This window comes from Saccopteryx bilineata, chromosome 2 (genome assembly GCF_036850765.1).
Source record: "Saccopteryx bilineata isolate mSacBil1 chromosome 2, mSacBil1_pri_phased_curated, whole genome shotgun sequence".
NCBI classification, from domain to species: Eukaryota; Metazoa; Chordata; class Mammalia; order Chiroptera; family Emballonuridae; genus Saccopteryx; species Saccopteryx bilineata.
In genome coordinates, this window is record NC_089491.1 from 326973047 (window position 1) to 326999479 (window position 26433).

General features: G+C 39.7%; 1 protein-coding gene across 1 annotated transcript in view; it reads left to right on the plus strand.

The window, feature by feature from the left end:
- CPED1 (cadherin like and PC-esterase domain containing 1) overlaps positions 1–26433 on the plus strand; it is a 330727-nt gene that overhangs the window by 97366 nt on the left and 206928 nt on the right. Inside the window, exons 5-6 of the mRNA XM_066262182.1 lie at positions 19808–19940; positions 21248–21416. Coding sequence (XP_066118279.1) covers positions 19808–19940; positions 21248–21416 — 302 coding nt within the window. The remainder of the gene's footprint in view (positions 1–19807; positions 19941–21247; positions 21417–26433) is intronic.

Here is a 26433-nt window from a genome sequence, read left to right on the forward strand (position 1 = left end):
AAAGGGCTGGGTAAAGAGAGTAGCGGAACAAAATCAGGTTTAGGATTGAGCTGCTGAAATGGTGAAAAGCCATCCTGAAACTTACATGTTTGGTTTGTTTTGGGAGGGAGCCCAGGAAGCATATGAGAGTCATACTCTAATATTTGTTAGTTTGTTTATGCCTTTAAAGTATCTATTACATATACATATTATATATTATATATTATATATTATTATATAAGAGACGATTTCGTATTGGGGATATCAGTGCTGATCAAGATACTCTCTCTCCCAGTCTCCTTCCAGTGGTAAAGATGTTGAACAGCAATAACAAAAAACTTAAGTGTTAAGACAGAGAAAGTATTAGTAAGTTTGTGGCGCCCACAGCTTTGTTTATTCATTTTCATGGAAGTTTAAAGGCTATGACCTGACTTTTGATTTGCAAGATATCATCAGTATTAGAAAATAAAGGCTCACTAAAATGATGCATTTACTGTAAAACACACAACTTCATAAAATGTATGTTATATAACACTATTTGTGGGAAGATGATGCTTGCTCTGACTAGTCTCTTGAACTTCTCACTGTGACTGTAATGATTAATAATATAACTTAATAGGCATTTAGTGTCTTCCAATCTGACACATTCTATTGAAAAATATATTGGAAAAGATGTGAAATGAGATTTGCAGTAAGGTATAACCAAAGTGAAATATATTCATATACCTAAATAGAATGAAACCTTCATCTGTAGTTGAAGTTGGCCAAAGTATAATTAACTGAAAGAATGGTGTAGCTTTGGATGATTTTTAGTCTTTGATAATGGGGTTGGGTGTGCTTCTGTCTGGAAAGACAGAAACATTAACTATTTTATAGTAAACCCCAATCAAATCCTGTGATTCGTTGCGTCAATAACTTTTGAGACTTTTCTTTAAACTGCTCTTAGCACCATCTAATGGTAAACTATGGAACTTTCTCTTTTCTTAAGTAATTTTAGTTAATGACATCATGGAGTCATAGCAGCAGTACAGTCCCAATGTAGATAGTCATTTCACAGGACTGTGTGTAGTATGTTAAATGGCCCACTCACACAAAAAGGACAAAAGTGGACACTTCATCCACAATAACTAAGAGAGCCTTTTGAAGGTAATCTTGCCTCACCCATTTCTGAGCCTCTGTAAGAAAGTACATACCGATAAGAATTCTAACCTAAGAGGTTAGAAGAGATCTAACTTTCCACGAGGTGAAGGCAGAAGTGCGAATCTCATGGTCTGGATATGAGGAAGCCAGGATCCTAGCTTTACTCAGCCGCTAGCTACAGTCATGTGACTTTGGGAAAAACATGTTGACTGTGCTTCTTTTCTAGATTCACAAACTGGGAACAATTGTACTGACAATTCTTTGCTCATAGAGTTGTCATGAAAATGCTTTATAAAAGACTATGTATTATAAGTCCATAAAATTAATATGTAAAGCACTGTTTCTATATTAATCAAGATATCCGTAAGTTGACTTGGAGAAAAGAATTGAATGCGGTTTTCAGTTTTCCACGTTGACATAACACTGTCCCAACAATGTATATTGTTCTTGTTCAGACCATTCTAATATGGAAAGAAATAAGCATGTATTACCTAGAGTCAGAGGTTGAGTACACAAACAGTCATTAAATAGACTAGTACTAGTTTGGGGTTTGTTTTATAATTCCAGTGGACTAGTGGAACTTCTTGATTTATGGCACAGTATTATTTTATAGATAAATTACCCTAAAATAATAACAAAAGGTCATATTGATTCTTACTTATTATAGTCAGACACTGTGTCAAGCATTTATGTACTTATTCTTTGACCCTGTATAACCATTTGAGAGCCAGATATTGTCAAGCTCTTTATTTATTTTTTAAAATTTATTTCTTGATTTTAGAGAGAGTGGAAGAGAAAGAGAGAGACAGGAACATCAATCTCTTCCTGTATGTGCCCTGACCAAGAACTGAACCCACAACCTTTCTGTATAGAAATGACGCTTTAACCAACCAAGCTATCAGCAAGGGCCTGTCAAGCCTTTTAGATAAAGAAATGGAAGCTTTGAGGACCTCTGGGATACACAGCTACAAAGAAGCAGATCCCTATCTCAAATGCTATACTATAACCTTGTCTTATAATTCAAGAAAATCAGAAAGAAGCTATTTAAGAAAACCTAATCTTTGGGCCTAATGAGAAATTGAACTTGTTTACCTATTTTTACATTATTTTTATTATTCTTTAATTAACTCAAGTAACCTTGTAAATTCTTATTTACTATAATGTTGGCACATAAGGAGATGTGAAGTGATTTTGCTGCAGACAGAAGACTTTGCTTTGTCTTGTTGTAGTCTGTTCTTCAGGAGCTCAGCAATAGAAGGCACCGCCAACTGCCAGGAGTCAGAGCGCAGGTGCTCAGCACGCTGGTCCTCGCCTTTCTCCTGTGACCTCTTTTCTGATATGTTCACTCCAGGTTCAGCTCTCCAAACTGTCTGTAACCTTTCTAAAGTTATAACACTATTGCCATAGGCCTGGAATGAGGGGGACTCAGATGTGGGTGGGGCCATCAGCCTCAGGTATGGGCATCTGGAATGACAGTGACCACCTGGGACCACTTGGCCAAGAATTAATTGTCTTGGCATTTTAAGAAGACTCTCCTGAACTTCAAGGGAGGGTTTTTAGAATTCACTGATTGTGCTGCCCATCAGTGTAAGTGTAAGTAGAACCAAATTATGTTTTGTGGGAAATATAGGATTTCTGTGGAATTAATGGTTCTTGAAAGTGGGTTTTCCGAACGAGTAATTGTCTTGACCTAACTCCACGCTGCTGCTGGATAGTGGCTGGGTGCAGACTAGCCCAGGCTGCACAGGTGGGAATATCATCTTTGTCATTGAATTGCCCTGTGTCCCTGGGTGGGTTTCCTACCTTCTCTGTGCTTCAGTTTCCCGGCTGAAATGTAGGAGCAATAATGACCATCTCCTAGGGCTGCTAGGATGATAGAATGAGTTAATATACTTAAAGTACTTGAGGAAAAGGGGCGGGGTAGGGGGTGGATGGAGTGGGCAAAGGAGGGGGAAATGGGGCTGGAAGAAGACTTTGCTTTGGGCAACGGACGTACAATGCAGTGTACAGATGACATTTGAGTTGTGTACTTGAAACCTGTACCCCAATGAATTTAATAAAAACAAACAAATATATATACATATTTGAAAATAGGAAAACATAAGTACTTTGAACAAGGCTTTGCACAATACCAACAACCCACAATAATTATGATTACTTCAATAAAAATTTTTATAAATATTAGTTAATAATTACTAACTACTACATCCAGTTTGGGGAGATCCATGGATTTCAAAATTCACTATTTTGGGAATAAAACTAGGATATTAAAATGGTCATAAAAATATGTCTTTATCTTCACCTACGTTCAGTATCTTCAGGCCCCTGCATCTCGAAATCCTGCTGCCAATTCCATTTGGGTCATCCTAAAGCAGTCTTCCCATTCCTAAAAGACCTCATATTCTCTTTTGATGAGAAATATATTTACTGACCTCTGGAGGACCTGGAAAAAATATCTATAACTTACCTATGCATACAGTTTTGACAAACCAGTATGATGCCTCAACTGTTTTGGCATAATAGCACCATAGAATATAATGAAATAGTCAAATGTTCCTGCTTATATTTTGAAATGTCATGAATATGACAGACACAAATGCAGATCAGTGTGGTTATATTGCAAGGAAACTAAGAGTCCACAAGTCTCACTGTTATTGGTGATGTATCTTTCCAAAATGGAAAAAAAACCCAAAAAAAACAAAACAGAAAAAAACTTGTAAAATGTCACAAATGAAACAAAGAATAGCGTCCCCATGCTTGACCATGAAATTGCACTCCTCCAAATTTCAGTGTATATTAAAACTGGGTAAAATGCTAACAGCTGTCATGGGATGTAAACTGGCCAATGAGAATGGACACTTAATTATTCAAACAGATGTTGGATGTTACATCTTACTAATGCATTTCAAATAAACACCAGCTTTATCCTATACAAAGCAGAAATCTAGCATTTATGACCCTCATCCATTAAATTTCTGTAATACTCATCATTGTGATGCCTTCAAATACCCTCTTTGTCTTAGAGGATGTATCCTTTATGCACATGAACCCAGGCCACTCATGCTTGATGCCATGTCCAGTACTTACTCCACTTGTACTCTGGTGCCCTGTGGTCATCTGCTGCCATGGACAGCACTGGTCATGCCACAAAAGGTGCTCTGGCACTGAAGACCCACGTGGCAATGGCTGCTACTGCTGTGCTTGTCATTGTCTCTGTTCGTGTCAGGGACACTGAGGCTCATGCTGTTCCTGTTTTCCCTCTGGCTACTGTTAAAATTGTTAGTGGCATGTCCTGTTGTACTGGTCACTGTCTTACACATGGGCTAGAAGTCCCTTGGTGTTCTGAGTAAGTCAAAACTAAATTGATTTAGGCCCTCAGAGGGTTGCTCAGTGGACAGAGCGTTGTCCCAGCATGCCAAGGTAGAGGGTTCGATCCCTGGCCAGGGCACAAACAGAAGCAATCAATGAGTACACCACTAAACAGAACAAATAGGCCCTGGCCGGTTGGCTCAGCTGTAGAGCATTGGCCTGGTGTGCGGGGGACCCGGGTTCGATTTCCGGCCAGGGCACATAAGAGAAGCGCCCATCTGCTCCTCCACCCCCCACCCCCTCCTTCCTCTCTGTCTCTCTCTTCCCATCCTGCAGCCAAGGCTCCATTGGAGCAAAAGATGGCACGGGCGCTGGGGATGGCTCCTTGGCCTCTGCCCCAGGCGCTAGAGTGGCTCTGGTTGCGGCAGAGCGACCCCCCCCCCCCCGCAGGGGCAGAGCATTGCCCCCTGGTGGGCAGAGCTTCGCCCCTGGTGGGCGTGCCGGGTGGATCCCGGTCGGGCGCATGTGGTAGTCTGTCTGACTGTCTCTCCCTGTTTCCAGCTTCAGAAAAATACAAAAAAAAAAAAGGATTAAACAGAACAAATAAGTGGAACGAGTTGATCTCTCTCTCTCTCTCTCTCCCTGTCCTTTTCTCTTTCTTTTCCTCTCAAAACAATGAAAAAATTAAAAAGAAAACTAATTGATTTAGCAATAAAATATTATTAGTCAAAATCCTTCTTTATGTTATAATTTTAATTTTTTTAATTGAATGCAATGATATGCTCTTGAACTCTCAAAGTTAATTAGTTTCTTACCTAAAACCAGGAGTGAAAAAGAGACCATGGAATGCAGAACAACATCCTCAGGGCTGCCCTCTGCACACCATGCTGCTGTCCTGGACTTCCCTCCAGCACTTCTTTTAGGACAGACCCCTTACACATTTCTTCCAGTCAAGGCCAGATGTGGTGAATACTTAAATGAAGGCAGGTTAGTTTCACAATAAAACACCCCTAATACTGGACAATCATAACCAGAGAGCATTCTTGTCGTCGCTTATTGATCATGGAGTTTAACAGAATAGGAAAAAAATGGGTGTGTTTTTCTTGCCTTATTGCTTTGGAATTGTGATGACGATGTTTAGTATTGGCAAGTTCTAACAATGTGACAACTGGGCCCCAAATCTTTCTTTTGAATGAAGTATGAAAATAGGGCTGTATTGATCCTTAAAATAGAAAACCACCACTATTTATTTTCTTGTGTTCCAAATATTGCAGAGAAAGATTCCTTTAAGTTCAAATACAGAATGAAGAAGGAGAAAAGTTACATGGTTAAGTAAACTGGTTGTGCCTAATTTATCTTTTTCAGTTTGGTATTTTGAAATGTTTCTATTTCTAGGTTTCTTCTTTTAGTCTTAGGTACTTGGTCAGTCAACAGCCAATTTTAGAAGAGATCGTGTCATTTAAGGGAAAGAACTTTAAACTATATTCATAGTGGGCTATAAAAAGCAAAGCTACCACCCACAAAGTGATATTTAAAATTTTCCAGTTACATGATTTATTGGTAAATCTACACATGTGTTGTGCCCAGAGCAACATGAGCAATATGCCAGGTGGACTCTGAGTTTTAAATTAATGGAAATTTTACAGATTGGACAGATTTTAATAGGATATTTTTCTGTTTATAAACTATTGACACATTTTCAGCAGTCTGTGGGTGAAAAGCCCTTAATTATATGGAATATGGCTCATGGAGGGGGAAGCAAAATTAAAAAATAATAACCAGAGACTTGTGCCAATTTTGAAATTTCTAGTCAGGAACGTGTGCCCTAATGTTAACTCAAGCTCCTGGGACTAATAGCTACTGTGATGTTTTAAAAGATTTGGTAAACAAAACCCAGAGTGTGGGATATTGAAGAAAATGCTGAGTAGTGTGCAGTATTCCTGGAGCAGGCAGTGGCAGGGGCGAGGTGGAGATTAAGTGGTGATTCTGAAAACCTGAATTGCAAATCATCAGATGGATAATGGCGGCCATAGACACTTGTCACTTTTCACTCTGGACCCATGAAATTAAATGAACACTCTTGAGTTCAGCTTTTCTCCTAATAGAAACTACACGTACTTTTTCTTTAAATCAGAGTTTGTTCGGCTGCCAGTGACCCCCCTTCCCTCACTGTGGAAAATCCTAGCTGCCAATTGGACTTGGGTTGTTGGACTTGACCTCGGCCTCAGGGGATTGAGCCAGGCATGGTAAGGGACCTGGGCAACACCCGCCTCTTTGAGAGCACTTGAACACCATGTTGTGTAAAGCAAGCAGATAAACAAACAAAACACCTTTCCAGCAACAGGTCTGACTCCAAAAGCCTTGTAGTGTACTTTGAATTTTTTAATAGTTGTTTTTGTTTTTGTTTTTCGGTGGAAGGCACGTTCTAGACAAAAATGTTAGCAATAAGGTAATTACTCTTTCTCATCACACAACGATATTTCTATCAAATTCTGTTTTTATAACCCTCTTCTCTCCTTAAGCACACCCCCCTTTCACTCACCAGAACACCATCTGGCACAGCCTGTCTCCTCCCTGGCCTCCTTGTCCTCTATCTTCTCTCCAATTCATTTATGTAGGTTAAAAAATCAGTTATCTATTCCTATGGTTCAAACAACATAGCAAAGACCTGGTTCCCAAATAAGCACATATTGTTCATGCTTAGAGGAAACAGAAGGAAGGAAACCCATACTTGGATATTTTGTCACTGTTATCCACTATTTTCTCATTTTGATTTAAAGCTAGCTTGAATTCCTTTCACTGCTTACCATCCCAGCTTCTTAATTAGAGTTTCCATTGGCTGGGTCTACAGAATCCAACGCGGAAGAGACTAAGCAGTTAACTCATGACTTTGAACCCCTGAGTCACGCCAGAGCTCACAGAATTTTTAAAGCAATGACTACACAGCCCTAACTAATTGAAATGACTGGGACATTATTGGGTGCCACCAAATTATTCTCTCTAAGACACTTTATGCATTCGGTAAGAAATAGAAAGATATGAATGATTTATTATCTATCATCCACCTATTTTAAGTGATTTAAGCAGCAGCCGAGAACTGGAAATTCAGTTGGGGATGTGCAGGTGGTATTAATTGAGATGATGTGCTGATGTCAGAACTCTAAACTGAGTTACAGTGTATTAAATCTCTGAAAAATAATTCATATACATGGCATCTTGGCATCTTGGTATCTTGGTACAGAAGATAAGAGATGAAGAAAATATGAAGACTATCCTTATAGAAAACAGTCATTTGAGTTTAATTAATGTCCTGGCCTAAATTCAACCTGGAGAAGAGACAGATTAATGTCAAAGTTTACACAGTCCAAACAAGAATTCAATTTTTTTAATTCATTTTAGAGAGGAGAGAGAGAGAGAGAGAGAGAGAGAGAGAGAGAAAGGGGAGAGGAGCAGGAAGCATCAACTCCCATATCTGCCTTGACCAGACAAGTGCAGGTTTTGAACTGGTGACCTCAGCATTCCAGGTCGCTGCTTTATCCACTGCGCCACCACAGGTTAGGCTAAGAATTCAAATTTTGACTTACCTAATTAACATCTGTAAAGATCAGGGGTTATTTAGCCCTTTAAATACAACACGGGGGCTCCTCCATATTTGGTTCAATTAATTGATTAATCCCTTAGTCATTTACAGGATATAAATAGGCTAAATGTACCTGACTAGTACCACAGACACCTAGCTAAGTTAAAAAACCGAGACATCATTTCAGAAAATCTTATCAGGTTTTGCTGGATTCTGATCTGCCCTTTGTGCCCTCATCAATTACAAATTGGCTCTGTGTTGTAATGCCTCTCAGCCAGACCTGCTCCCACAGACTCCAGTCATATTGCTGCTCAATTGGAGAGAAAGAATGTGAGGACAAAATAGGTCCGTAGAAATATACTTGTATCTTAATGAAAAATCTCTTCTGACGTAGTCCCTGTTCCTGACCTATTTCTGGTATTTGGATCTGTCTCTCGTTAGATTTCATTTTGACAGCTGGCTCTAGTCTTTGCATGTTCTACATTTTTGTTTCACTTTCAGAGTCAGATATTGTGAAAAATCTTGATATTTTAAATATGCACTTGGTTCATACGATGCATTTATGTGTAAATAATATTGACATAAAGAAGCAAATTTACTAACCGTGCATGCTTGATTATACCAATTGGAAATTGAGTTGATCTGTGAGGTTGCCATTATAGGAGAGACATGTATATGCCTGATTTTATTTAAAACAGACAGAATAAACCCAGTGTTTGTATCTTACATTTAAATTAGGATTGGCTTCAGTATACTTGAAAAGAATTTCAAATTATGAGAGAGTTCTGCTAAGTCATTAATTATTCTGATGTAAATTATATCAATAACATTTCATGGTTTACTCCAGAAAATGTTCCTGAGAAAGAAGTTTTTTTTGTTGTTTTCTTTTTTTTACAGAGCCAGAGTGAGAGAGAGAGGGATAGATAAGGACAGACAGACAGGAACAGAGAGAGATGAGAAGCACCAATCATTAGTTTTTCATTGCGACACCTTAGTTATTCATTGATTGCTTTCTTATATGTGCCTTGACCATGGGCCTTCAGCAGACTGAGTAACCCCTTGTTCGAGCCAGCGACCTTGGGTCCAAGCTGGTGAGCTTTTGCTCAAACCAGATGAGCCCGCGCTCAAGCTGGCAACCTCGGGGTCTCGAACCTGGGTCTTCCGCATCCCAGTCCAACTCTCTACCCACTGCACCACCGCCCGGTCAGGCGACAGAAAGAAGTTTAATGTTAGTAAAGGGATTAACTTATTTTCATGGTGGGTAGGCTTAGACAGCTATTCTATTATATATATTTATTGCGCTCTGCATTAATATTTGTTGGAGGTTGTGTTTCAAATTGTTATTAATGATGCTCATTAATTTGTACTGAATTATTCAGCTTTAGTTTTGCTGAAGTAGTCAAGCATTTTTTTTCTTTTCTTATCCTCTGGAAAATCCATGCAGAAAAACATCAAAGCAAAATTAACCTGGCATAAAGTAATAAAACAATCTTGTATGCTATTCGGTCATAGCAGTGAGATCATAGGGACAGGCAAATTGAAGTGGTAGTCTAGACACAACTTTTATTACCAAGGAGAATGAGCCGAATTCAAGCTTTTTACATTGTCACAGTCAAAACATAGGAAAATCATTTATTTGTACAGAATTGCGTTACTTTCACATGTCCAAAAAAAAGTAGAAAGAGGGAGAACATTTGTGGCTTTGCATTCACTGAGTGCTCAATAAGCATGTGATTGATTGATGATTGATTGATTGTGTTGGTGGAAACTTTATACAATGACTATCCTTTTAAAGGACATTGCTGTGTCATTGATCTGGTTATATTTTATGTGTCAAACTATATCTCTGATTATATCAAACATGAATTTCATCTCATTTTCTGTAATATAAAGTGGAAGTTATTTTTTTCTCCCACAAAGTACTATATTGAAGTATTATGCTGTTTATATTTGTGGTTTGATGCACCCTTATATGGTAATAGCATATAAAAGATATTCTGAAACTATAGATAATAAACTAGTAAACTACTGGTGTCAAAGCCACACAGATAACTGTATAATAATGTGAGATCTTGAGGAAGACATTTTGAATTTTAAGTTCCCTGGCTTAAGGCTAGAGCTGTGTATTAATAACACCTTCAAGCATTTGGTGTGTCCCTTCTCTCAAAGATACTCTGGCCAATGCTTCTTGTATAAAATGAAAGTAAAAACTTATTATAGAATTGATGTGTTTGGAGTATAGAGATCCAAATTATATAGTTTAAGTTCAAGGGTAGATCTGACATAGTCGAGGGAGTTTTGTCTTTATGTCATAAATCTGTTGACGAAGAGCTAGTTCTGTTTCAATGTGTGTTGATTGTTTGCAAAGAAGTCTTTCCCTGAACAAAACAGAGAAGAATGGACTTATATGTTGCGCTAACTGGGTCTGTCCCAGTCTTACTCCACTCATGGAAACTTAGCTTTACTACAGAGCTCCTTTAAATAAGTGAAACAGAACAGGAAGTGCAATGCTTTGCTGGGATACTGCATTGCTAAACTTCAGTCACTTAAACAGAGTGTGCTTTTAGAGGCTACTTCTAGAAAAGATGCTGTTTTATTTTCATCTACACAATATTTGTGCTTATCCCTTATACTTCCTGCTTTGTTCTTAAGAGACTAATGTTGAAATGTCAGATGTTTGAGAATCACATAAAAGTGGATTTAGTAGGTTAGCCTTTATCTGACAGTCAGCTGTGCTAAGAAGTCCTTAGTGTTGAAAAAATGCAAAAGGGTTAATGTTTGAGTTGTACTTTGAAGTTTCTCAAGTTGTAAACAGGTTTTCTAGGTTATAGAAGAGGATTCTAATAAACTATATACAACCAGTTGCCATTGAACAGTTTTGAGTGTTCAGTATACAAGTGTGATGCAAAGCACTTCAAAGGAAATTCGTATTTCGTTCTGACAAAATCCATATGAGGTAGGTTCTTACTGTCATTACTATAATTACCATCCCATTTTCTAGGTAAAGATATGGAACCTAAGAAATTAGTTCATGATGACATCTACAAATAGAAATCCATTAATAGATAGGAGTTAGGATTTTGAAAATAAATTATTAGCTACTATATGACAAAGTGCTGGGCAGATGAGAACACGTGTCTTCGTTGGTGTCACCCATGCCTCCTCCAGCCCAAGGTCAGTTTGCTTGGGACAGCCTCCACTCTGGTTTCCCTTGGACGTCTGCTGGTGACCTCACCACGGTGCCCCGTGCTCACGGGGGGTTCCAGGGCCTCTTGGCCTAAAATAGTTCACCTCTTCCTCCTCACTGGAGCACCTCTGGTGTCACTGCAGTGTGCTGATAGGGCCATATCGTGCCACTCTACCAAACACCACAGGAAAGTGGAGAGGAAAAGCCATCGGTGATCACGTTGCACTCCTTTCCTGGGTTGTGAACAAGAAGGCTCCCATACAACTCTAGTGATACTGCTCAGCACTCAGCTTGCTCATCCTTTCCATTTCAGTCCCTGGGTTCTATGACCAGAACGCATGTCTCTGGTTACAAGGAAGGAGAACTCTAGCGCCCAAATGCGTTGTTTCCCAAGAATAGGGCTGGTGCTGGGTCCTTGCCATTTGCCCTCCAAATTCATTCCAGACCTTTCCCCAGGAAGCTGTCCTCCACAGATGGCATCAGCAGGGTCCTCTCTCCCCTGACTGCGGCAGGTCAAAGCTCAGATGGAAAGAACTCCGGGATATTTCGTCCCTGGCTTCCTTCTCGCTGCCCCTCCAGGGGTGGCCAGAGTTTCTCTCCTACAGCTGAGGCTTTAGCCCAGTTCTGTAATCACCCCCTCCTGGACTAGGGGCAGCAAGAGCTTTTGTTTGACAACCATGGGAGCTTGCTACCTATTGTGTTTGTTCATTAACATTCCCTTTTTTAATTTTAATTTTCTTTTTAAAGACTATTCATTTTAGAGAGGGGGGGAAGAGAAGGGGGGGAAGAGCAGGAAGCATCAACTCCTATATGTGCCTCCACCAGGCAAGCCCAAGGTTTCGAATGGCAACTTCAGCATTCTAGGTCGACACTTTATCCACTGCACCACCACAGGTCAGGCTACATTCTCTTCCTTAACAGTCTCTTGATTAGTAGTCCTGTTAGTTACTCCTTTGATTCTGCCATTCATCCATTTTTACCCAAGACCCTGACAGAGACTTATTTCCTGGCTATGACTTCAGTTTGTGCATGTATTAATTTATATTTGCTATGCATGTAAATTCTGAGGGTATATTTGCATAACTTTTATGCCTGCAGGCTAAGGGCTAAGAGTTGTAAATGTCCTCAGGCAAGAAGAACAATTAATCTACTGTTAGACCGTACTAATTTATACTTCTAATCTCAAAACTAATTGTTAATAATTAATTAAGGCCTTTAGCTTCACTGAAGTTCTAAAAATAAAATGCTGCCAGCCCTGGCCAGATGGCTCCATAGTTAGGGCATTGTCCTGGTGCGCCGAGGGTGTGTGCTGGATCCCTTGTCAGGGCAAATTCAAGAAGCAGTCAATGAGTGCACAACTAAGTGGAACAATGAGTTGATGCTTCTCTCTCTCTCTCTCTCTCTCTCTCTCTCCCCCTCTTCTCTCTCTCTTTGTCTCTCCCTATCTCTCTCTCAAATCATTGAAAAAACTTAATAATACTGACTATATTTAGCTTCGAACTAATAAATGTAAGACAATATTCAAACATTTGTAAAATATAACTATATTTTTCACTATTTTTCTCTATTATTAGCTATGGGGCAAAGTATTAAATTAAATACAATATAAATCTGGCAGCTAATGCTAGCACAAGTGTTAGTTTTTGCTTTGATGTCACATAGAAGGAGAAATATGAATACCTAAACAAATATTTTCATACATTGGAATACCGTTTTGTCTTAACTGCACATTGGCTTAACCTCCCCAAGCGAGTTCATTGCTAGACCAGACATTTACTAAGCACTTGTTTTGTAAAAACATTGTGTTTTAGTGATATAGGGCATTCAGAAATTCATAGGGGATCACAGTCAGGATTCTGGAAGATTCCTTGCCAACGTCACTCGCCTATTAAGCATTGGTTGTTAAGAGTCACACTGAAAACCCAAGTCTCATGGTTCTGATTTAATCTTTTTCTTCATAAAACTGCACCGTAGTTAGCAGGTACTCAGTGTCTGGCTGACCGGATATTAGAAGGCACAATAAAAGCAGGCTTCTCTCCCTTCTTCTCTGCCTCTGTCCCTGTCTCTGTCTTTCTCGCTCACTTAAAAAAAAAAAAAAAAAAAAGCAGTCTTCATGTATTCTTAACAAATTGTTTATTTTTATTCTGGATAAATACTAAAGTTATAAGCTTCAGTGCTCTTTAAAATAAGCTAAGAGTAGTCTATAAATAAAAGTTTCTATAATATTTTACATCTGTATTTGCTACCCATTCGGTGCTCATAGTATGGGGTAGGAAAACCCTGAAGTCACATGCTAAGCCCTTCATATTTAAATACTTTCTGAAAACATTTAACAAATGTGTTAATGAATTATAAGGCCATTTGAAGACTGTTTACATCATACAACCTCATCTCCCAAATTCCTTCCAAAAACAAAAGCTAGTTTGGGCATCATTGACAGATTTCTAGGCTCTGCGTGCCCGAGGCAGAAGAATTCAATGACGAGACAAGTGGATTGGGCTGGACTATTGAGAGAGCCCATGATGAATACCCCAAATGAAAGATAAACTGAATGGTGACTGCTGACAAACATTTGACTCGGTTAAATAAGGACCTTGCTACGGTATTAATGTTTCCATAATGACTCGTAAGAGCTCCATAAGGGGCAGTTACAGCCTTTTAAAGGGATTAATGAAGCTTATTTTTAATGTTTGGCTTTAATCAAGGAAAATGGCAATGATTTTAGATGTCAGGGGACATGTAATTACAGAGTTTTGTTTGTTTGTTTGTTTGCTTGAAATGATTAAATGTAACCTCCAAATCTCAAATAATATAATAGGAAGACTAATATATACATATATATATATCACAAAGGGTAAAAACTACATCGATCAATATTTAATTTCATTGTTTACAGTTTTAGGGGCGGATATGGAAATCTGACATATTCTTTGCAATTCTTATAAGGGATTCCTTCAGTTACAAGGCATAAGCTTCTCCACTTGAACTGAACCAAAAAAGTGACATAAAATTGTTTACTCTTTTGACATATTTGCTGATTACTTCCTCAAAATTACCAATACTACCATGGCAAAGCACTTACTAGGTCTGGTTCCTCAAAGGCCAGCTATCTGCCTGGGCTTCAGGTGGCTCTTTGGCTTCTTGTCAGTCAAGGTAGAGAGAAATCAGAGTATATTACACTGAGCTCTTGTTACACACAGAAGGCTACAAATTAGCGCTTCAGGAGAGACAAAATTTTTCCTGGTAGTAAATTCCAGAAAATGTCTATTTAGTGAAAAAAGAACATGTATTTTCTTCCTGCCAATTTAACCTACAAAATTAAGTCCAGTGGAAAAACACTTATTTTCTTACTAAAAATCTAAAGGATTATGTAAATACTTCAGCTCTTTTTAAGGCTGATTACTAAGAAAAGAAATTACCTTAATGACTCTGCTTTGGTTACCTCCAGAAACAAGCAGTTTTGAATATTTTTCTTAAGATACGTTACAACGTCATTAGAAAGGCAGCCTTATAAATAGGCTATCGCTTTTTGGAGAAAGATCACACTGTGCTAAATAATGAGATATGGGAATACATTGAACAGCTTGACTTCTGCTGACCTTTACTTAAGAGTGTGAAGTGCTTTAAATTAGACTATGTTAGTATTGATGAAATGTGCACTGGGGGAAAACAATTTAAAGGCTTTGTTCCATTTGGAGAGCAAGATAAATTGTAGAATTTAAAGCACTATGACCAGGCAGCGAGAAAACAGCTCTCATAGGCCCCTGAAGAAAGTGGAAATCACAGCGACTTTTTTGGAAGCCAATCTAGTAAGGTCTGTCAAACTCACAACACATTTACTCCTTGATCTGGCAATTAGGCATGCAGATTAGAATTGCCCCTAGATAAACTTGTAAAAGTACAGCACCATAGGTGGTATTTTTGAAACAGTAAAAGGAAAAAAAAACATTACAAGGGATCCATGATAGCAGTGGAGTAGGTAGAAGCTGCACCCACCTCCTCCCGGGACCAACCTGGAATTACAACTAGATTACAGAAGAAGTAACCTGCATGAGCACCTGAAGACGAGCTGGAGAGGAGTCTTCTAACCGAGAACCAAGGATTTATGGAAGGAGCCAGTCGAGACTGGGAGGAAGGGTGGAGAGAGACGTGAAAAGGGCTGGCTTCGATCCCACGGGAAACACCTGAGGTTCTGGAGGGATATCTCAGCTGTGTGTGTGTGTGTCGGGGTGTTCCCTGGAGAAGTGTGAGGTCTAAACCCCAAGCCAGGCTCCCCAGCCCAGAGCACCAGAGCCAGGAATACATACCCACAGGACACCTGGCTGTGAAAAGCAGCAGGGTTTCTGTCTGCCAGGCACAGACAGGAGTCTGCTGAAGACACATGCTCCTCTTAAAGGGCTAGCACACAAATTTTCATTTGCAGCCACTCACCCTGAGCTCCAGTGAAGGAAGGGCGGAGTACATAAATAAGAGTCCTGAGAGGAGAGTTTGGGGTTTGTAGCTCTGGGGAAAGAGCTGAAGGGACAGCTGCCAGGATCCCTGTGCTGAGTCATTCTGTCATACCAAAGATGCCATCTTTCTTGAGTGGAGCACTCTCTTCCTTTCTGCATCAGCCTGGGGAAAGCAATAGCCCCGCCTTCAAAACTCCCTCTCGCCCCACCCTGTGGAGCTCACACCCTGCTGAGGAGGACAGCCGGAGATTCTTTCAGTGACTGAGCCGAACAGGCAGCTGGCAGGTGGAGGCAGCTGAGGGCGGATCTAGGGGTGCCTTGGGACTTTTGTTGACCTGCCCCCAGGTCCAGTACTGGTAAAAGCTGGCTTTGGTACACAGCTTGGTCCTTCTCACATGCAGAAGTAGCCACAACTGGGTGTAGTTCCAAAGAGGCTGCTGAAGGATAATTGCATTGATCTGCACCAGAGTCCCTCACAAGAGGCCCAGAGCCAACAAACTCCGTGGTCAGGTTCAGACAACATCAGAGCAGGATTCAATAAGCTTCACAAGCAGCATATCCAAAGGGAGATCTCATCAGGCAGCAAACCCTGCTGAGTTGAATTCTGCTTCATGTGGTAAGCACCTGCACAGCAGTTCATACACCATGAGTTCAGCTTCATAGTCAGCCAGCCTGGGTTGATCCCAGGCATAAATGTGCCAATAGTAGTCAACCTCAATTACAACAGGAAGGCCCACATAACTCACACAAGGGACATTCCTGGAGCACCCAGCTTAGGTGATCAATGAAACGGCACCACTGGACCCCACAGGACACTTACTACATTAAAGCTACTTCATGGAAACTGGAAGACATAACATGTCTACCTATTACATAGAAACAAACACAAATTGGCAGTTAAAATGGGGAGACAAAAAGCAGGCCCCAAATGAAATAACAGAATAAATCTTCAGAAAAACAGCTACATGAAACAGAGGCAAGCAATTTATCAGATATAGAGTTCAAAGTAATGGTTATATGGATGCTCAAAGAACAAAGTGAGAACCATAACACCATAAAAAAGGACATAGAAACCATAAAAAAGGACCAATCAGAAATGAAGAATTTACTATCTGACATTTCTTCTAGTATTCCACTAGAAGGAATAAACAGTAGATTAGATGACATGGAAGATAGAATCAGCAGTTTGGAAGACAAGGTAGAAAAAAAGACCCAATCAGAGCAGAAGAAAGAAAAAATAATTCAGAGGAATGAGGATTGTTCAAGGGATTTTTAGGACAGCATGAAGAGTAACAGCATCCACATACAGATTACCAGAAGGGGAAGACAGAGAGCAAAGGATCAAGAAACTATTTGAAAAAATAATGACTGAAAACTTCACTAACCTAGTGAAGGAAAAAGACACACAAGTCCAGGAAGCACAGACAGTCCCAAATAAGATGAACCCAAAGAGGCCCACACCAAGACACATCATAATTAAAATGTCAAAGCTTAAAGGTAAGTTAAGGATTTCAGAGCAAAAGGATCTTTATTGTTTATTATATAAATAAGGAGCTGGCTTCTCATGCTTAACAATTTCTAATAAGAACACTTCCGTGGCAGAATCTAGCACTTCATCATTGACACCAGCCTCATCCAAGTATATTTTCTCTTTACTTAACTGTGACCACATCTGCTTCAAGGCGAGGATTTGGGGAATGACCCCAGTTTTCTCTCCACAGTGAATATCAGGATGTGCATCCAACATGGCCCTCATGAGTGTAGTTCCCCTCTGAAGCATGCCTTCTTTAAAAATTAAAGGCTTTGTTGGCTTTGATGCCCAGGCCAGTTTTCAGAGTGGTCTTTATAATCACCAATTTGAGGGGTTGACCTCATTATTCTGTTTGGTGATGGCATTTCATGGCACATTGGCCTAAGTAAAACACAGTCACAGAACTAATCAGCAGACATGCCAATAATAAGTTCTGCTTCAGTTTTCCAACCATCTGGATGTGGTTATCTTTTTATTATAAAGATGTTTGGCTCAAAATGATTCCAAAAAGTATTCAGGCCATGGAGGTTCTACTTCAGAAAGATGATCAACATCTGGGATGCGTGAGAAACTGCCATGCTGCTTCTCCAGCATCCTGGACTAAGCTGTCTCTCCCACTGCCCTAGGTGGGGGGCCATTCTGCCTGCCCTGGGAGCCCATGATCATGGCCAAGTACCAGCAGTCACGAGCCCAGCCAGGCCCTGCAGAGCAGTGCTGATGCAACCCATGCCTGCAGCCCCTTCACCAGGGTCTCCCACTGTTGCTGCCTCAGTGCCTGCCACCAGCCTCCCAGGTGGACACAGCATCTGACAAAATAGACTTTAAAACAATGACAAAGAAGGGCACTAGGTAATGATGAAGGGAGCAATCCAATAAGAGCATTTAACCCTTGTAAACATTATGCATTTAACATAGGAGCACCTAAATGTGTAAAGCAAATCTTGATGGACATAGAGGAAGACATCGACACCAATACACTCATAGTAAAGGATTTTAACACTCCAATGATATCCATGGATAAATCTTACTGACAGAAAATAAAAAAGGAAATGGTGTCCTTAAATGACACACTAGAGCAGATCATCTCTGCGGGAAAACTTAAAAAGGAGAAATACGGATGTTCCTCAACATAGGATGTACTAAAAGTACATTTAATACATTTAATCTACCGAACATCATAGTCTAGTTTCAATGTGCTAAGAACACTTACATTAGCCTAAAGTTGGGCAAAATCATCTAACACAATGAATACACTATAGAGTATTTATTGGTTGCACTCTAAAGTGCTGTGATGGTGGGGCTGATTTGCAGCTGCAGGTTGTTGTCACTGCTCGGCATCACAGAAGGTATTGTATCTCATACCTCTAGCCTGGGCAAAGATCAAGGTTCAAAATTCAAAGTATGGGTCCTGGCTGGTTGGCTCAGTGGTAGAACATTGGCTCAGCATGTGGATGTCCTGGGTTCAATTCCTGGTCAGGTCACACAGGAGAAGCGACCATCTACTTCTCCAACCTCCTCTTTCTCTCTTTCTTTCTTTCTTTCTTTCTTTCTTTCTTTCTTTCTTTCTTTCTTTCTTTCTTTCTTTCTTTCTTTCTTTCTTTCTTTCTTTCTTTCCCTCCCACAGCCATGGCTCGATTGGTTGGAGCACATTTGCCCCCGGCACTAAGGATGGCTCCATGGAACCTCCACCTCAGGTGCTAAAAATAGGTTGGTTGTAAGCATGCCCTAGATGGGCAGAGCATCTGCCCCAGACAGGATTGCTAGGGGTGCATATGGGAGTTGTCTCCTATCTCCCCTCTTGTCACTTGGAAAAGAAGAAAAATATTCAGAGTATGGTTTCTACTGAATGCGTATTTCTTTCACACCATCATCAAGTCAAAAAATCATAAGTTGGGGTCCATCTGTGTCTACATAAATAGGTTTGTGTAGACATATTGACATTTATTTCCATTTATATATTGAAGAATCATGTGCCTCTTACTGATGATTCATCTTAGCATGTACAATTTTCTGCTTATCTAGATGGTAAAGTGAATATGTAAGCTTTGGCTTTGGGGAGAGGTCCTAGATGGGAGTGATCACTAGATGCTTTTTCATTTGATTGCTTTCTGAATGTACACCTTGATATTTTAAAGATTACGTACACACATCTATTTTTAAAAAAATATCAATATCAGTGTTTTGAAGTAACTATTATTGGTCTTTACTTTTATATAATTCAAAAACCCAACAAATAACATCTTACAAAATATATAATAAAGCACTGTTGTTAGATCTTGACAAATTCTAGCATACAAAGGACTGCATTGTCAGGAAACCAATTCAAATTGTCTACATAATATTCCCATTGAAAACAAGTGCAGCTTTGCAGCTACCTTCCTGCTGAGACTGTTCTCTCTTAGATCTGTGGCAGATAGAGCTTCTTGGTGCAAGGCAGTTGGAGACATCATGTCTTTCTCACCCTTTTTAAGCAAGAAGAAATGAAATCAGTTATTGCACTTGTTTTCCTAATCTGTGGCAGAATAACATGCTACTGGCTGAAGGTAGTTCAACACAGCTGACTCTGTTTGGGAAGCAATTACAGAAGGAAGAATAGAATGACTGTCTTGTGCTCTTCTGAATCCTTTCAGAACTGCGACTTCTGGTGAGCCCCTCTGTGTGTTTGAACCAGAGCACACAATTCCAGCGCAGTACTTGGAGTCACCTTCCCAAAACAGCGAGGCCACATATGTGGAAACCGTGGGCCTGGAGACAGGAACAGCTGTAAGTGAATCATTTGAATGGTTATATCCAGTGTGCATTTTATGAGACCGCTAACAAGAGAAAAGTGAACAGACCTAACGGGTTTTGCACGTTTGAATTATTAGATCTGTCGCATACATTTTTGGCTATCTCTTTTTAATAAAGAATGCCATCAATGATTTTCTTCCAGACTAATTCAAACCTTGCCTGCCATAGAATAAACATTTGGGTAAATAGGACTCTTAGCTAGAAAGTCACATAAATGTAAATTGAATTTAAAATCTTGAAAATGTGAAACTATAATATTTTAACTTCCATTTTATACTCAAGTGGCATTGACTTAGTCTGTGAAGATGGCCAAATGGATTTTTTTTTAGTGTTTTTTTTTGTTTTTTTTTATGATTCCCAGGACCTAAGAAACAACTTGGGGTAGGTACCACATTCTTCACATTTCCTCCAGGGAAAAGAGTCTGTAAAGTAGATTAATTAAGATATTTTAATTATCTTATTCAAGTTGCAAATAGATTTCCTCATTTAATTTTATAAGTATCAGGTAGTATTTCCACAGTTAATAGTATTTATTGAAGAATCATATGCATGGTTTGCTTACGGAGACTTCAGAAGTTGAAATAGCACAATCTTCTCATTGATCAAGCAGAGACATTTTGAATATAGAAATATGGTGCAGAAAAGAAAACAGTTACACATGTTGCTACCAAAACTGAGGAAAGTATAGTTGTTTCATCATAAAGCATTAGTGTTATTTTCCTTTGTAGACTAAAGTATTTTCCTGGTATTTCATGCCTTATATTAACTCCTAATTGTTTGTGGTGAGGGTTATTAGATAGAAACAAACTAGCAGAAAAAGTTTTTTGGCATATTTTTGGTGACCTGACCACTATTGAGAAACTTAACATCTTTCTTTGTCGAGGAAAAGACAGAGTCAAGGCAGGCAAGGCCAAAGCCGGAAAATTTCAGGTGTTCACTGTTTCCTAAACTATAATTTCTACCACTTTTTTTTACTATAAGTAACTAATTTAAAATTTTTAAATCATTAAACTTTAATTTAGTTACTAGTTTTGTAACTTCTTTCTAAAAATATTTTGATTAAACCTTCCTGAGTGGAGAACTCATTAATTTGATCCCTTTTCTCTGTCTCTGTGGATATCCTGGTAATGATGCTAATAGTATAATTGTTGAAGGAAACCCAAACACTGAAGGCCGGGGTCCAACAAAGGATATATGAGTGTACAAAGCTTTGTAGTAATTTACAAATTACATACTCACCCGACATTGTGGGACATTGACTGTGTTGTTTTGTTTTTTAGGAATCAAACAACAGTCCTTGCTCCACAGGAAACAATCTTTAGAGCCGGAGATCTCTCTGTGATTCTGAAAGCATATGTGCTGGTGACTTCCTTAACCCCTTTGCGTGCTTTCATTCATTCAACGGGCATGGTTTGGACTCCACCAAAGAAAAAACGCTTCACCGTCAAGGTAAAACTTCCATCAAAGACGTTATTTCACACAAAGTATGCTGAAGGGAAGTGACGTGAGTTGGGCTGCCCTAGTCCAGCCTTTATGATGACCAAATCCCCTTGAACAAAGATTGCATCATATCACTGCTGCAAGTGGAGATTTTCATTTAAAAGATGTGAGTTCACAAATGAACTTGAAGCAGCTTCATTCAATAGGAGTCACAAAGGCTACATCTTTTTTTCTCCTCAATTCATCATTTTAGTTCAGTTCTTTGACTTATCCCAAAACTAGTTCTCAGCTGTCTTCTGTTTTTCTTGCCTTTCCTGTATTCAAGAAAAAATATAATCAATGCAACAAATAAAAATATAATAATTTTCCCTTATGGTTTTGCTTCATTCCTTGGAAGCAAACTGCCTATTTTGTTTTAACGGTCACTGTGGAATATTTGCAGAGTGAAACACAAAGCTCTCAGGCATTCTTAACACAGTAGTGAGCCATGGTGGGAAGAATGATGAGAAAGTTTTCAGGGAAGAACTTAATAATAGCCCCGAAAAGTTTAGTTATAAAAGGTCATTCAGGCTAATTCAGTTGAAAAGAAAAGTCTAGTGATGAAATATTTGATAAATTTTCAGGCGTTTTCGATTCTAGAGAAATAATTGCTCAGAGGACAGATATGACATGATTTCTCCGGTCAGAATTTCATCCCCGAAACTCTTAAGAAGAACAGACCCAGGAGGAGGCATTTCCCTCTGTTATAACCCATCAGACTCGAATTGAAGAGAAAATAAGGTGGCGGGAGTGAATGTACTCTCGCACATCTGATTAACGCCTGACCTGAGCAGGTGAACTCTGTGTCCTCCACAGGGAAGGAGCAGGCAGGGAGTGTCCGAGGGGGTGACGGGGGACAGGCAGGAGGGGAACAAATGTCCGTTCCTCCAGCCTGTCCCCTTAAAGGAGCCTCAGCAACAACCCACCCCAGGTCGCCCCTGCCCATGGCCACCACTGGCTGGTCAGCTCAAACCGCTTTCTGAATCCCTTCAAACAGGTTTTTATTATCTGTACTTTTGTTAAATCGATGCTTTGCTTGTGTTTCATCTGTGCTAGTTCACCATCTTGATGAAAAACCTGAAGCTTCTAGGTACTCAAAGTTTATTAAAGTTTTTGTTTTGTTTCTTTTTTACTACTTCCCCAACCACAGTAGCAGTGACTGGTAGAAATAATATGCATTTTAGTGATAGTTTCTGTGGAGTTCTGTTGGGAAAACAGCTGTATTAGGCTTGCTCGCTTGCACTTTGCCTGCTTAGTGTGTGAGCATGTGGCAGAGCCATGTGTGCATAGCCTATACGAGGCTACTGGTGCTTGCCCTCAGGGGGATTGCGGATTACCTGCCTGCCACTGCAAGGGGCCATTTTTGCTGTTTGTTCACCTGCTGCCATTAGAAGCAGTTTCCCCTGCCTCTGTGCCTATTCACCATTGGGAGACTCTATTAAACGGGAATGACCAACACTTTCCGGCTCTACGGTTTCTCTATGTCTGCTCCAATCCAGCGTGGATCTGCCTGGCCTTGGCCACCAGCATTACAAGTTCCTAGAGTTAAATCATGAAAAGAACACTCTCTGTGATCTGATTGCTTTGTTTTCATGCTCTATTCACTGTTTTCTTTCCCATTCCTACCTCTGTTGTGCCTGCAGACAGGTGCAAGCTGCAGTCGTAGTGCAGGCAAGCCTGCGGTTCTTGTCATCTCTATCCCCTCTCTGGGACTTGTCTACTCAAGATCTTGCTTGGTTGTTCTGGACAACAGTTACCTGCTCTCACAGGGAGGTGGTGGGGCTTCCTGGGTTAATGTGCCAGAGAGCAATTATTCCTGATGAGGTCAAAGTTATACTAAATGCTACAGGTAGATTTCAGAAAAAAGGGACTATTTATTTACCCTTCAACTGACATACTTATGGCTTCAGTTATAACAAATAGATAATACTTAGGTGTTAAATCAGTACCATTCTCCAAAACATTGCTTCCTCTTGACATTTTTAGATGTGAAAAAAATACAAAGAAACAGTTCTTAATGCTAATGTAGAAGAGAAGACCGAAACCTCACCTTAAAGATGAATTATGTCGGCCTGGCGTGCAGGAGTCCTGGGTTCGATTCCCAGCCAGGGCACACAGGAGAAGTGCCCGTCTGCTTTTCCACCTCTCCCCCTCTCCTTCCTCTCTGTCTCTCTCTTCCCCTTCCGCAGCCAAGGCTCCATTGGAGCAAAGTTGGCCCGGGTGCTGGGGATGGCTCCATGGCCTCTGCCTCAGGTGCTAGAATGGCTCTGGTTGCAACAGAGCAACGCCCCAGATGGGCAGAGCATCACCCTCTGGTGGGCATGCCAGGTGGATCCCAGTCAGGCGCATGCGGGAGTCTGTCTGACTGCCTCCCCATTTCCAACTTCAGAAAAATAAAACAAATAAAAAAAATAAAGAATCATGTAGCATCCAAGTTCTATTAAGCACTGCTCTTCAGTTCCAGAGAACACAATGTGTGCATGTGTGTCCTGAGTGCTAAGTCAAAGGCTAAATTACTTAGTTAAAACAGTAGTGTTTTATGCACTGTATAGTTAGGCAAGCCCACTAATCTGGCTATCCGTGCCATTTATAGAATATTCTGGCAACTAAAGGAGGTATGAAAGTAATAACAGAACTATTAGCTCACTCATTTCCAATTAGGTCTGCTGCTAGATGCTTTATCTGCTAAAGCTTTGGAGAGAGTTGAAAATATCAAGAAAAGTAAATTTGAGAACTAATGAATAATAGAAAATTTAAACTCTATTTGTAAACTAAATTTTTCTAAAATTTCCTTCTGTATAATAAAAATCATTTAAAATTAAGTGTTAGATGTTTCCAAAGGATTTCAAATTTGAAAGGGGAGTAAGCTATAACAAGGGAAAGAATATTAATAGTAAATGAAATATCTGATTACTATATTATTTGATCAAAAATTTTAGTTAGATACTCTTCCCTCATTTTTGTTCTTTACCCAAATGGTAGTAAACTATGTACACTGATCTGTGTCTTGCTGTCATCACTTAAAATATATCTTAGAGATCTTTCCATAGTATTTTATTTTTTATTCAATTTATTTAAACAAACAAACAACAAAAATGTTACCCTTTTTTTTCCAGCTCAACCCACTGCCCACCTCTGGAAACCACCAGCCTGTTCTCTGTATCTATATTATTGTGTTTATTTATTTACCTATTTTTAGATTCCACATATAAAAGAAATCACATAGTACAGTGGTACCTTGAGATACAAATTTAGTTCTTTCTGTAACCGAGCTCGTAAGTCAGTCAACTCGTATATCTAACTGCCGACACTGGACCCATGCACCAACACCCCAACTAGTGGCAGCTTCCCGAATCACAACTCGTATTTCAGAATTTCACTTGGATCTCGAACAAAAATATAAACCGAGTTGCAGCTCGTAACTTAAAAATTTGTATGTTGGTCTGTTCGTATCTCAAGCATAATGTCCTCAAGGTCTAACCATATTTTACGCAAATATATATATTTCAGTTTTTTTAATCTACTCATCCAGTGATAAGCACTTAGGTTGCTTCCATATCTTGGCTGTTGTAAATAATGCTACGATGAACATAGGGTAAATGTATTTTTTCAAATTAGTGTTTTTGTTTTCTTCCGATAGATTACCCAGAAGTGTAATTGCTGGATCATATGGTAGTTCTACTTTTTAATTTTTTGAGGGTCCTCCATACTGTTTTCCACAGTGGCTGCACCAACAATGCACAAGGGGTCCTTTTTCTCCACATCTTCACCAGCACTTGCTATTTCTTTTCTTTTTGATAATGGCCGTTCTAACAGTTGTGAGCCGGTACCCCATTGCAGCCTGAACTTTCACTTCCCAATGATGAATGATGTAGAGCATCTTTTCATGTACCATGTCATGCACAGCCATTTTTGCTGCTAAGGCAGTGTCATTTTCTTGGTAAATATAATAAAAATAATTTAAGTGATATTTTATTCAAACATTTCTTCCTTTATGACGTTCTCACTTCAATCATAAGACACCCCAGTTATACTGATGAATTCACAACTCCTCCATCACCATTCCAACTATAACTTTTGGTCAAATGCATCCATGGCTTTCTTCATACACAGGTCCCATAGATTAACTGCAGGAAATGTTATATATTAAAATTTGGTTCTTAGAATAAAAAGTTGCAGGTTATCCCTTCATCCATTGTAAAGTGCCCAGTAGAGAGGAAACTTTCATATCTATAACTAGTTTTTGACATCTGAAGAGTCTTTATACCTGTGATCACAGCTGACTGGTTTGATGAAAATGTATTGTTAGCATGCTTTGTGACATCTAGCAGCAAGATCTATGAAAAGCCTTATATTATCTAGTTGAAACATAAAATGAATTCATTGTTTGATCAACCATCCCACATTGAAAGATGTTCATTTGCTGATATTCAGGATTCAAAAGTTACATGAAGATGATTCCTTGGATATAATCAGTTCTTGATAAATGCGTCTTGGATTGAATTCAATTGAAGATCACTTTTAAACATTTCAGCATGTGAAGAACTTGCCCAAGTGTATTTGATCCCTGTCTGATTCAGCCCCTGCGTTCACAGCGATCTCCCACTGCCTTTTCCGTAAGTGTGATAGACAGATGTCATCATCAGAATGTCTTGGCAGGGCCACTTCGATAGAAAGGGGGAAACATGAGCCCTTGCAGCCTTTTCTCAGGTTGGTGTCTGTGAGAGTCATCTTCACTTTCATTGGAAACCCAAATTAAAACCTGCTCCTGCCCAGGCTGGGCTCTACCTTGCCAGCTGTCTGCCACCACAGCGTTGGCCTTTGAGGACTGTCCCTTTCCAGGGCCTGCACAGTCTCTTGTGTTGATGTGGTCGGCAAATGCACACAGAGAGGATGAACCTCAGCCAAGCGGGAGGCGCTGTTATTTACAAGGACCCTTTTTAAAGAATGTATATATCTCTTACTCAATTTTGGAAACATGACATGT